Source organism: Bombus impatiens, unplaced genomic scaffold, assembly GCF_000188095.3.
Source record: "Bombus impatiens unplaced genomic scaffold, BIMP_2.2 scf_0102, whole genome shotgun sequence".
Taxonomy (NCBI): Eukaryota; Metazoa; Arthropoda; class Insecta; order Hymenoptera; family Apidae; genus Bombus; species Bombus impatiens.
In genome coordinates this window covers 3,624,747-3,639,236 of record NT_176521.1, presented here as the reverse complement: position 1 = coordinate 3,639,236, position 14,490 = coordinate 3,624,747, and the positions used below count along the sequence as shown (strand labels likewise).

The window sequence follows — 14,490 nt, the reverse complement described above, 5'->3', positions numbered from 1 at the left end:
TTCGATAGGTGTACGTCGTAAAACACGTTGATCCGTGGAACAAAAATTCCTGAGGGAGGGAGACGACAACGGCATTCATTGTAAACTTCTCTGTCGTAGTACGGCCGGATGGTATAGAATCCGCGGCTAAATCCCGGCGGGTCGGCGCGCGTTTATGTCTCGAAAGCTTTTTTTAGTATCCACCTATATAGAGGAGCGTGTGCCGACAGGCACTTTATTTCCTTGATTTCCCGCACTTTTCATTCGGCCCGGGATGGGGATAACGGCCGTTACGGCACCGACGTGCCGCGTGGAACACGAACCGATCCATTCACATGCTCTGCTCGTGCGTTCTCGCATCGTGCAGTCTTTTCTAAAGATCGAGTAAATTGTTAAGTGCGCCAGCAGTCGGCCTGAATGCGTTTCTATGCGAGGGGAAAACTGAACGCGCCATGCCGTCCCGAATTACGATGTTTAGCTGGTAGCGGCCAAAGAAAAAGAGTGCACGCGTGAAAAACTCGCTGCCGAAAATGAACGAGGGAATGGGTTAACGCTCTCTTGGAAACAGCCTGGTGAAACGTCGTGATAAATAATACCTCGAGAAAATCGTCCGTTTCGTTCCAACTTTATTTTTCGTGAACCAAAACGTTCGTTGAAACGTTAGCTTCCTTTAGTTCGTGTTTAGCAAGATCCTGATTTGGTTTCGTACCAAGGGTGGAGGATTCGTCGGGGCGTTTAACGGGTTGAACATAGTCGTGAATATATTTGATATATCGAGTGAAAAGCTGGCGTAGTTTGTGAACTGTTAGAAGTATTCGGAATAATGAGCGGTCTCAAGTAGTTGGTTTTAATTTGAATGCGTTTTGCGAAATGTTGGAGCTTTCGGACTTTTCTTGAGAGAACTGATCTTATTACCGAGCGCTAATAAATTTTCTTGCGTAATAATGGCATACTTGGTATTACAAGACTTATAAATGAATCTTATAATGAATTATGAATTTGTAACGATTGTTTTGCAAGTGAAATCTATAATACGCAACTTGTCATTTGATAATCTTCTAATATCTATCTATTTAATATTTTAGATTTGTATATGAAATATCAGCTGCTCAAGAAGTTTATGCGACGCACTTAAAATAAATCACCTAATTTTGATAAACGAAAACTGGAAAAATTCGAGATTCGTTTCAGCTTCAAGAATTAACTAATTACTAAAGAATAATTCATTTCAAAAAGTAAAAAGAAAAATAATTGGGTCATTCCATATGAAAGAGTTAAAATTTCAAATAAAATTTCCAAGACTCGAAAAAAATGTGCATTAAGAAATATTCCGAGTAGATTTTCATGTACAAATTCACGTCAACTAAAACTCCTTCATATAACCTAACGAGTCTCTTTCTCTGTGGAAATGTACAAACCGACAATTGGCTGTACTAATTAAGGAATGATACAACGCGAAACTATGGATATAACAGTGGATAGAGGCAATACTGCAGAAATTATTACAGGGTAATCACCTACGCACAACAGAGGACCTCTAATTACAACGGCCATTGTTGGACTTTCGAAGTCATTGCGAGGAATGGCGGGTCGAGCGATTCCTAAGCGTTTTTGCCGCCTCGTAAATCCCTGCTCGTGAAATATTCCGGCTATAATTGGCTGTAACTTTTTTTATATATGGTCACCGAATTATATCAGGGATCATGGAAATTATTCCCAACGGACCTCGTGCGCGTTATGCAATTCAGTCGACAAAGGATGAAGGAGAGAAAGAGAGCTGGTTCTCCCTCCATGCAACTGCCACTACAAACACCAATTCACCTACGAGGACCATTACATTAGAATACATAGAATCGCGGGAAATTACCTGCTAACACGCATACGCGAAACTTTGCACGAAACTCTAACGAGATTCAAAATCTCTCTGTAGAGCATTTCACTTGTATTATTCGTTTAAAATATTAATAATTGACGTATGTATGAAATAATTAATTTTTCAGATACGATGAGTACAAAAGAAGAGAAAGAAATATATGTTTGTTGCTCCATCTACTGTATCGAACATATCAGCTTGAAACTGTTAGAACCATGAATGAAGAAAGGAGAAGAAAGTACAGGGAAACATATATAAAAATATGAAGTCCAAGAATATGGCAGCATTGCCATATACCTGCCACGAAATAATTTTTCAACCAACACATAATTTAGAAGTTATTCAGACAGATACGAGTTAGAAAGTTCAGCCAGTACGATCACGCAATACATGTACGATAGATATTTCTTTATTTGAAGGCTTTTTTAGAACATGTACAAGGTATATTATCACATACTAAAAGTCAATTATTTCGTAGATTTCGTTTACTTTTCGTTGCGGGACGAAATTTTAATTTAGAGAGACCGTTTACCTTCGTTAGTAGTTGGCTGTGAATTTCTCCTAGAGAAAAACGACTAGCATAGCAGCTGCATGATATTGAAGTGAAAGATATAGAATTCTTTAGTAGCTCTATGTTAGAAGAAACTGAGCGAGGTTTCGCTTGAATTCCCCGCTTAAAAGTTAAATGCGTAATTAGACAGCGTGTTTCAATTACCTAGCTAGTCCTGCTGTTTTAACCACTGCTGCCACTTACTTAAAGTGACGTGTATGGTGGAAAAATATTTTTCGAGCTTTTCATTTTTACGCACAAGTAGAATTATTTGAACTCCTTTAAGTAGGATCATTTTCCATTTAGTGCAGAAATATGATTTCTACCTCTCGCAATTTAACTACTTCTCTAATTTATTCTCTACTGACTCTAGTTTTATCTTTTCCTATTTTGATATTTTAATTTAACGATGAGAATCTTTGTAGTTGATTGTAATTGCTTAAAGTTTTGTCTTTCATTAACGAAACATTTTTTAAATAAAATGTACATACTTTGACAAACACAAACATTTGTTTAAAGTACGATACCTGCGAAAGTTTTCCATTTGCATGAATGGCTTTCTATTATAAAGTTCGCACAGATGCAGTATTGTCCGTCTATTCTATATTTTATTTTTCGATCTGAACAATATACGTGTCACAGCAATCATTATATTTGCCTTGAAGAAAGAGTATGGATAGTCTTCCTCGATGCTTCGTATATTATCGGAAATTTCTTATAAAGAACTAATTTTATATAAAATTTAGAAAAACTTTTAGTCGTAAAAGTCTCCATAATTAACTCCATAAATTTGAAGTGTTATAAAGACTATATAATTAGACGCAGCAATATATTTTGGCATCAAATTATGTATTACGTGAACACAGACACGTATTTCATGCATACGAACGTTTCGTCATACATTATTCTCTTTGAAAGGATACATATATATTTATAACTATACACGTACACATACACTTGTGAATAAATTTTCTGAATAAAAATGTTTCCTACAGGTTTGTTTCGTCAACTACATGAAATACATACTACGCCAGGCGTAGGTAATCGATGAGTTCTAAGAAAAGTAGTATCGTCACGCTAGTGGTTATTTCATAATGCACAAATTTAAATAAAATATAAAATAAGATGCAAAATAATGAAATAATTCAAAGAAAATCATTTATATAATCCAATCCATAAACCGTTATATTACTTATTTACGTATTTATATTTTTATTTACGTTCAAGTATAAATAAAGCTTTTATTTCTACTTATAACCATTGAAATTTGAATTTACTTAAATCATCATTTTCAAAATATTATATTTAAATAATACTCGGCTCTCTGGTTCTAAAATATAATGGATGTTGTAATCACGAAGTAATAACAGAAGTGCATTCATTGATCGGTGCGCGCCTGCTTGAAAGACTTCATTCCAGAGAGTAGCCCATTTAAATATTCGAGTGCCCAGATTTCTTGACATGATACTAGAAGGGAGCAGATCCGAGCGATTTACAATCCTGTTTCCCTATCCCAAGGGATAAAGCAGTCAATCCCCTCTCCGGTTAAAAAAATGACACATAAACCCTTTACAATCAAATATAAGTAGAACGATTTATAAACTTCGCCGTAATCGTGTTAAACGTTTATGAAATCTCAATCTTTAATGCACGATATACATCCGTCGTTTGCTGTTCAATTCCTGTTAACTTCCATCTATGAAACTTCTCGAGAATTAATACATGATACCGTCTGCATATCGAGTTTACATGACTTCATTTCAATTGATGCTTGTCTATAGTGCTAGTTTCAGATTACTTAGTTTCGGAAGTCAAGTTGCATAAGTTTTCATTGAAACATTCAAATTACATGACTTTGCACTAGAATCAAGCTGCGTTCAAACGAATTTCCACTCGAACAAATCTGTAACTGTAGTAATATGTGTCTGGTTAAAGATTTGATTGTTCGTGCGATTGTGTAATGGGTGAAGTTTCATGTCGTGCAATATTGTATGACAGACAAGGAGAAAGCTTTGTCTTGGAAGAAAGCTCTTTACAATACTAAATATTTACTAGTATTTAACATCACTGAAGTTAAATTTCACGAGCTTGTAACATACGAGCTTCTCGAAAATAAAGCTGACTAACTTCGCTTTTTCTAAGTTTCTCAATTTTATTATCTAGACATGTGATCGATATTGAACTCCTCAAAGAAACAAATTCTTTACTTCCATAAGTTTTTTTATTGTGAGAAAATAACTTTTTAATTATAACAGTGAAGAAGCCTATCAGTATCAGTTTGTAGTAGTTTTAATGATTAGTAGCACGATTTGGATTTTTAGGAAACAAATTCAAATCTCATATTGATTCGAAATTGATCGAAAACCAACGTCTGACGAAACGAACATATATTTCTGTATTGTATAACGAAAAATTGAAATAATGTTGCAGCAGTGGCACGAAATATCTCGTCGAGGAAGTGACAGATTTTTCTTCAATTGTTCATGGTATAATCCATTCTCTGCGACACAATACTCCGTGATTTGAGGGACATTTCCGTTCTTCGCTGACGTTCCTAAATGATTCCGTCCTTGTTCGTTCACGTATTTATCAACTTTCAATGATACACAAATATAACATTATACGATAACGTAGCGTTTATGTCGATAAAAGAAGAAAAAGAACTCCTTTTACTTCCAGACAATAGCAATATGTAGTAACATCACGGAACTTCAAGAAACAATACGTTAAAAAATCTAAATGCGTTTCAGGTTGAAGAATTCGTTAAAGAAACAATAATATCACGTATGCTTTTCCTCCAATTATAAACAATGATTTCATTGTTCAAGTTCTTTACAATTGAAAATACTCAAATGCCGAAGTTTTTAAAACTTTCTACTACATTGTGGAAGTGAAATAAAAATTCAAATTACTCTCACAAACGAGTATTCTATAGCTGGACGTTAAATCGAAAATTCAAATGTGTTTTCTTTTATTTGGAACACTTTGATCAGGACCGAAATGACGAAACTTAAAGCTCGAATCAATTTTGCTTCGAGGATACTTCCGTTCCACGATCGAATATGTCGTTTGTCTTCCCAGCGTGATTAACTTACGCGTAAGTGAAAAATGGAAGTGGAACGCCATAATTCACGTTGATTCCTCATATTTGAATTTTAAATTCGTCTGGCTGTATTCGCGGTAAATATAGAGCCAAATGTAGACGAGGAGCGCTTATGGTGGTAAATTACTTATCTGAGATACGTCATCGAAGATTGCATTTGCTCTGGCGAAGTAACGCGTTTTCGTATTTCCATCTGCGTGAGTCAAGTATCGAATAAACATTTATGTTCCTTTTCTCCTCGCACCGACGAGTCAACACCCACGGATGCAAACTTTTACCCGATATTTCATCGTGTAAAATTTCAATTTTCGGTCAACCCAACGGGTTCGTACGCTTCTTGAATAATAAAATTTCTTTGAATCGATGCTAATCATATTTATATAACTCATCATTTTTTAGTTTAAAATTATGACGTCGAATCTCACTCATTAAGAACTCCTTAAAGTTCGTGTAATAGATAGTCAATCTTGCTACGATCTTTGAATTTTTAAAAAGGTTCTAGAATCTTGAAGAAAATTCTTGCTTGTAAGTTATATTGATCATTCGAAGATCAATCACATTTTAGTCGCAATCGCTCTTCTACATACATATGCAAATGCGATCTTATGAAAATCATCTATCGTCATAAATTACCACCATAACAATGGGCTCGAGTATATTAACGCCACATTAATTACGGATTGGGTGAACTTCTGAATCAGGTTAAATATTACACATTGGAACAAACTTACTCGAAAATATTATTTAGAATCTACGCTGCATTACATTAGGAAGAATATACGAAGCTATTATTAGAATCCAAGAGAAATAAATAGTTTACCGTAAAAATAAAAATTGAACATAAAACTAAATTAATTAGAACATTCGTATAAGAAATTAATATTTTCTCCTATAATCCTAAATATCGTAGCCTAAGAATATAAGAATATAATCAATTGTAATTGAAATTTGTCCAATAATGTATAATTTACAATATACCACGAGAAACAATCTCTCGTAGAGATTTAAATTCCCTGTATCCTGTTTCAAAAATTTGTCCGCAAGTCTCGACACGTATAATCATCACTTTACCCCTTTATCCTCCACCCAATTCCTATACCCTACATCCAGTATACTGGAAACATCAGAATATTCTTTGGGTACGGAGAATTCCTATTTTTCATAAACAAACAGTGAGAACCAGTTCTGTACACACCTTCACGTGGCTCTTTTTTGGTCGGACGTAGTGTGAACGGAGTCGAGTGGTGGCCGCAGAGCACGATGGCGCGTTCATTCGTACAGATAAATTTTCAGCGTGGCCAGGGATACACACGAGGACGGCTTCGTTTTGTGGAGCGTAATTGCCGCAACCGAAATCGATGAATATTTCAGCATATACTGTGTAGCGTGCTTGCACTTCCACGCCTGACGGTATTCGCGCACACGTGCCGTGTTCTCTCATTCCCTCCTCGTCATTTCCCATCCTCTCTAACTCTCGTTGCCTCTTCAGTTTCCTCTATTAGTCTCTACCCCACCACCTATCCCTATCTCTTCCTCTCTCTCCTACAAGTTCTACTCCCGTTCCCCACCACCATCACCACCGAGACTACGAATATGTTTATTCATGCAGTTATTTATTAGTTCGGGCAATTAGCATTAATTAGCGCAATCTGGCACCGGGTACCATCCCCCAGCTCCGATTCTCGGTACACCGCGACGGATATAATAGCGTTGTGCGGTCGTGATGTTTTAGAGGAAGCGGAACGACGACAGGGCTCGTTGCATCGTCGTGTCGCGGCTCGTGCATTTTGCCTTTCGCTTACGCGTGTGCACACCTTGGACAAGCTTCGGCCACGTTCTTTGTGCAATTAGGCGGTCGTCGTTTTGCGGATTACCCGCAAGCGTTTTAGCGCATGCAACGGCGAATGTACACTATGGTTAATGTTACGTTCGTTTATGTATGGATTAGTGTTTTTGCTCGGAATTGGGCCAGTAGGTGATATGCGGCTTGAAATTCTGCTTTGTTTTTGACATTGACGCGAACCATGCGTGGTTTCGTGGTATTTGCGTCCAACTGAAGAAAATGTGATTTTAAATTGATTGTGCACTCTGCAATTTAGGAAAATTGGAGAATTAGATCGTAATAGGATTTTCGACAGGGCCCCTAAGAAACAATAGTTTACTCCTTCCAAAAATTGTCGAAATCAAATTTGATAGTTACAGCTGTATACACAGAAGTGTCAGGAGTGACTTCCAGATTTATTAAACTACTTTCTAATCTGGTGATTTCTAATCTGCTGTAGATTAATCCCTTAAAAACGATTGTTATTTATTATTATGTATTATTTATAAAAGAATATAGGAAAAAATATGTAAATGTTGCAAACAAATTTTGAAGCCATTATAAGAGATTTTTATTATAAAAAAATATTTCGTGAGGTTTGAATCTCATAAACTTTTCTATTTCAAATCTATGATTGTAGATACAACTTCAACTACTAGTCTTCCTTTTATACGGATAGCAAATATTCCTCTGCAGTACAATCCTATTGAGTGAAAGGAGAAGGGCCAAAAGCTTGAAAAGCTGTCAAGATATAAGTGAAAACTGAAAGTCACCATTCCTGATCCTCTCAAGTCGTATCGGTTGAACCTTTTGAAATATTAGCATAAACCCGATAAAGGTTTCTAATGTTACGAGGGAGTAAATTTCCTCGACTATTAATGGTTCTCCTCGCTTTTCTTTGGCCAGTATACGTTAGTCGATAACTGAGTGATATGTGAGTCGCGAATTGAGTAAATGATCGCATCTTTTATTTAAAGAAGGGAAGATAATTCATTGGTAAATGCTCCCATCTTGAAAAAAGAGATAACGAAAGGTTCTAACTTACACTGATATATCTGTTCAATATATTTCAAATTTACTATTGAATTCATATTCAATTCTAATTATTCCAATTTATATCTTTTTTGTAAATCAATTGTGTAGATAGTTATATTGCACTATTCGGATGAATATGTGTAGTACAGTTTCAATTACTAAGAAAGTATAATTTGAAAAATGAAATTGATGACAACAATTCATTATTATTTACTTATATCCGAACGTTTATAACTATATAAAGAGAAGCTATACTTGCTCGACAACATTGCAGGTTTTACTCTGAATGAAAAGCTGGTGAAGTGGAATCCTAAGTAGGTTTTCAATTAATATCACATTTGCCAACATTTTCAAACATGTTTATAAGTATTTGTAATTACGTTAATTTCTTATTCCATAATCTGCGTTCAATTATAAAGGACAATGTGTATGGATACGAAAATGTCTAAGAAAAATTACATAAACGAAAATATTGTTGCTAACACAATAGAAAGATTTTGTTTAGATCGAAAAGCTTTGTCGAGAAAACTATATGGATTTCTAGCAAATCCGAATAAATATGTGATACAAACACTCCGATTAAACACTATAATATAAGTGAGAAACAGGTCGGTCAGTTGGAGTCTGTTGCAGTCAGTTAGAGTACGTGATAGTTTGTTAAAGACTCCGTTCAAGTTGTTCAAGTTGTTCAAATTAGTTAAAGTTGTGCAAGTTGTTAAAATCGATTGTGGTTGTTAGTTAAATCTTTAGTTGTATTGCAGTCTATTTTGATGAGTACACGATAAATATCCTCTTATCTGAAATAATTTCCTTCAATTACAATCTAACTAATATTTTCTTATATACTTCCAAAATTCAATTACTTTTATAAGTAGAATTGACTAAAATTTTGATTAGGTGATAAAAAATTACTGTATGAGACATTTTCGCAATAAAATATTTACATGGGGATCTGTTACATATAATGAAACGATATATAAAATAAATATAAATATTTCAATTCGTAGACTATATGACAAAATATTAAAAGTATCTGCCAATATTTTTCCATTTATGATATTGCAGATCGCACTAAACCTACCTGTCAGCGTGCGATATGTATTCCTTTTCTCTGAAATAGCCGTTCCATCGGAAAGGGATCGCTGACCGATCGCACGCGCAGTCAAGCACATTGTGAAATCGGTTCCACCGTCAACGGGATTCGTCTAATAGAAGAAACGGAGGGGTTCGGAGAGCAAATCCGCCACATCAAACGGATCAAGTAGCTAGGTCGCGAGCCAATCTCCAATTATCGTCAACGGTGCAATCGGAGAAGTCTCCTTGACTCATGGCAAACGCGAGTAGCGTCCTTTAATCGGTTATCAAGCAGCCGGCCGCTCGTAAAGTTGACCCGGAAGTAGGATCGGGTCAGGTCAACGATCGCTCGGTGAGAACTCACCGATCGAAATTTTCTTCGCGGGAAGAAAGCCTGCGCGCCCAGAATAATAGGCGTATCGATCACCCTAGGTCGATATGTAATTTACGAACGATTAAACGTGAATCGCGCGTCGATTGAACCGCGTCGATTAAGCTCGAATTTTAGAACGTTCTCGTGAACCGCGACCACGATGCATCACTGTGAAGTCGTGTCTACGTTCATTTTTAATTATTCGTTACGAATAAAAATAAATTTAAGCAACTATTTTACGATAAAAAAAGTTTGGAATACAATTATAACGCACAATGGCCAAAATTGTAAAAACTCGAATCGAGTTCATGGCGTTATGGCTGTTCATTATAAAGAAAGATTTTAGGGTTATTTTTGATAGTAGAATTTGATTCTGATATTATGTCTTACTAGGAGGAGGTACTTTCCTCTCAAAGTACTCTCATATGACAAGTGCGCGTCTGTCGTTTAGCGATATCAAGAAAAAAGCCTGAAATGTAATTTAATCGATATGAATGACGATAATGTATGGACGTTACGACGCTGTGTGCCAGAAGTAATACTTTATCCCTTAATCTGTGATGAAATTCTGTTCAAGTATTTGGAAATTCTATAATATTGATTTTACCATGAGCTCGTCTATTTGTTATTCTATTTTGTTTCGTTCAAATATCATAAGTTAATTTTCTATTACTGTACTTCAGCACAAAGCTCAGCTTATCAACTAGCCAATAAGCGAAGTTACGTGGCATTAATTTTAAAAACTATTCAATTTGTTATTTCATCATAAATTCCCCTACCCCCAGAAAAAAATTGTTGCAACGTAGTGAATATTCCAGATCGAAAGTTTGCACAAAGTTTTCTTTAGAAACATGCTTGAAAGATGGTCAAAGGAAACCTTTCTAGCAATAATGCTAAATAGATGCTGTAGTCAATTTGCAGGAGTTCTATAGAATAACGTAATTTGTCAGTACGTTCGCGACTGATTATTTTATCGAGGTTCTAGTGCAGATAATCACAAGCTTTTACTATTAAAACAAAAATAATTTGGAGGGTACGAATCTAATCGAAGAATTTAACACGTTTGGTGTTAAGTATTATACTTTGTGTCTATTATTACTATAATTAATCCTCCGTATGTGTTTGGACTGAAAACTTGACATTTAAATAATTGAAACAAATACGAGAAATATTCTTTTCCTCAGAATGATAACAATTCTGCTGGTCTAATTTCAGTCATAAGAGAAAGTAATACATCAGTGACCGCTAATGTGTTAGCAGGATTCAATCAAGATTTTAATTAGCAGTAAGTAGAGCATAGCTTCTAATATGTTACATAAGTGCAACAGCCTGATCAATACTTTTCTGGTGGTTACGAGGCAGTTCTTAGAACCACTTTCCAAAGTATATATCTCACTATACCAAGAAGAGGATAATTATTTTCTTATTATTCGTATTTATTCTTCAACTACATGTATTAAAATAAAAATTCAGTAATTTATATTAATGAATGAAAGAATCTGTATAGAATCTGTAACGCCTATAAAGGATGATAAAATATTGAAAGAAGAAAACCTGTACTGTGTATAGCCTTTAGAAAAATGTGGAGAAATAGGAGTCTATATCACATATGAAGGTTAGCAAAACACGAGGAACATGTCTATACATAACCAGTAAATTATACCTTGCTATCCACTCTACTATGTACCTACATACCTACATATATATAGGTTTAGGATCAAGAGTTGCAGTGTCACGCGAATGGCACTGGTCGTGAGAATAAATAATTTCAACCGCATAATCACAAACCATATATAATCTCTGTATTGCATGTACGAGTAAATAATTTGCTGTTAGAATGCTGATGAAATACAATAGCCGAAAATAATAAGAACATTATATAGCGACTTGATCCACACAAGTCTACTGTGATATTTTGATATTAAAACAAAAATTAATTCAATTCACTCTATACGTCATCTCTCTCTAACCCATCATTTATCTATCCTAACACTTTTCATCCCTTTCGCTATCTATTTCATCATTACTTTACGCTTCTCCAACGAGGATTTCCCTCATAGCCACAGGTTTAGTACAGCGAATAAACGAATAGACGAACGAATAAAGCGTTGTGTCCCAACGAGACTTTGAGTCATGCATGGGAACGCTGGCGGAAAGGTAATCGCTCGAACGTATCCCCCGAACGTTCCGAAGGTACGCAGGGACATTCGCCGAGTTTTATTACTCCTGTTTTTGTCAAGTCCCGGAGGGGACTGGGTCGTCGTTTCTTTCTCTTAGCAGTGATATTTTACCATGGTCAGAAGAGACTCGTCTCTTAAGCGTTCTGAACCCGTTGGCCGGATTCGTTTGGCGGAGGAGCGAGAGGAAGGAATAGAGAAAGAGAGAGTACGGGATAGTTACCCGCACTGCAGAATTGCCACTTTCCGCTTTCGCCCGCCCCCCGCCATTTTACTCCCCTAATCCCAACGCCATAAATTAACCGGGACGGAAGTTCGATACGTTAGTCGCATTTGTCCACCGTACACCGAAATAAAGAGGAGCTCGCATAATAATGCTCGTCTGCTATTCCCTACGCTCGATTATGCTAATGCGCGCTTACCTGACGCACCGAACGATCGAGTGTTCCGCGAATGTTTCGGGAAATTACTTCTCGCTACTTGCCTCCTGTTTCGTCTCGTTTCCAGGTGCTGGAGCTGATATCACTCTAAACGAAAAGGAATATAGGGGTATAATTGACTGATTGTGAAATTATGGGTAATGGAATTTGGTAGGAATGTGTACATGGATGGCTTGGAAGTCAATCAGTATAAATCAATTTTCACCATTTATACCCTTTATCGTTATCAAAACTTTCAATCGACCAAGAATTTTGGCATTATAATAAATCCACTATTATAATATAATTATTTAACTATTAATCAAAATTCTAACAACGAAAAAGTATTTACACAGCGTGGAAGACTAACCTACACTGATTAACTTTTGAGCCTTCCATAAAGATTGGTTCGAAATTTGGGATACAAATGAGGTTATGGAGATTCTATGGCTCGAAATAAGATAAAGATCAAGAATAATGAAATTGCGTTGGAGGCTTCATTTTCGAAAAAAAGCAATTTGAAAATTTCTAAAGATACGTGAATCTGTTTTATTTTTGACTGAACAGGAAAGACAGTCGACGAGAATTTATTTTGTGTGCAAGAAAGAAATAAAAATCGTAAAATAAAATTTTATCGTTTAAGGTCACCAGCAGTATTTGTCTTTAATTAAAAAGTGAGAAATATATGTACGCTATATCTTATGAATCTTAGCAAACATCCATCATCTTTATCAATGTTTTTCGAGCTTATGTTATTCGTTTTAAAAATGCTGTATGTTATAAATATTAAGATTGATACACTTTAGTTTAGATAAAAAATAAATGGGAAAATTGTACTAAATTGGGAAACATATAAATCTAAAGTGAATTTGTAATTGATTAGTTACCCGATATTAATTTCTACACTTACTTGTTCTACGTCTATATTCCCTTGAATTCCCTTATGAATGGAAAGAAGGATTATATTCATGATTAAATAAGAAGGAATTTTCAATTCTAAGAGTGTTTCCAGACTCTCAATATATATTGTCAATATTTTAAGGGTCTCAACTAAAATGATCAATATGTACTGTTAATATAATAATGTCAATATTATACAATAACGTCGAGAATCTTGAACTATTTAGAATATATATGTATTTATATAGAATATAGGTGAACAGAAGGAGGTTTCAGAGAAGATATTTATTGAAGATAAAATAAAAAAATCGAACTAACCTTAATTTATTTGAACTGTGGTTATCGTAAAAATAAAGTCGTAACACGCAATTTCGCTTTGATTCAAGATTAACGTTATGGTTACAATGGATGCGTAATCTGATATGATTCTGGCGAACGCCTAAAAACAATGAAATATGTAGATTCGTATAACAGGTTATATTAGATGCATTTTAATCTGCAAATGTTTCAACTTCTAGCTTGAGACACACTAGTAACAATTCTGTGTTTTTTAAACAAACCATATCGTTATTTTTAGGAATTTTATTCCTTTCTTTTACTAGCCACATATCACAAGATCTTAAAATTACTAATACTGTTTTGTGTTATTTGAGTCAGATCACGAACAAGATAATAAACGATATGCTACGATAATAATTAAATATTGACCACAATTAACGCACAAAAGAGTGCTAAATTATCTCAATCTGAAGAATTATCATCAGATTATAAAACTAAAAACACAGGATTCTTTCTGGCAATTAACGTAACCTACTTTGCTACAGAAATATCATATATATGTACCTATATACATACTTACACATCTATTTATTTGTTTCTGCAATAAAAACACGCTTTAGTCGATTCTGAAACTGAAAATGGACACTATAATACTGTACAAATCATAACTCAATATAGAAAATTTATATTCGTTTCTTACGCCTTACGCAACGCGAATGTTTCCAACAGCTTTGGTCGTTACGCACGCCACTAGCGCCGGAAGTAATGTAAAACGCAGTTCAGAAGTCGCTCGACACTACGCTAGTCAGCACAGTAGCTGGGTATGTACAATAGCACAATTAGATAAACACGAAACAGAACTGGGTGTTGTGGAGGGGCGGGGTGTTGTGGAATGGCGTGACGGGA

At 35.3% G+C, this 14,490-nt stretch overlaps 1 protein-coding gene across 7 annotated transcripts in view; it reads right to left on the bottom strand.

The window, feature by feature from the left end:
• Positions 1–14,490, bottom strand: part of LOC100740523 (neurotrimin) — a 301,483-nt gene that overhangs the window by 107,843 nt on the left and 179,150 nt on the right. For 3 of the 7 annotated variants that reach the window (XM_024364566.2, XM_024364568.2, XM_024364569.2), the window contains exon 1: positions 9,444–9,549. The exons of the other annotated variants lie outside the window; for them this stretch is intronic. In XM_024364566.2, the coding sequence (XP_024220334.1) occupies positions 9,444–9,534 (91 nt within the window). In that variant the 5' untranslated portion in view covers positions 9,535–9,549. Of the gene's footprint in view, positions 1–9,443; positions 9,550–14,490 lie in introns of those variants that run through there. 7 annotated transcript variants of the gene reach the window in all.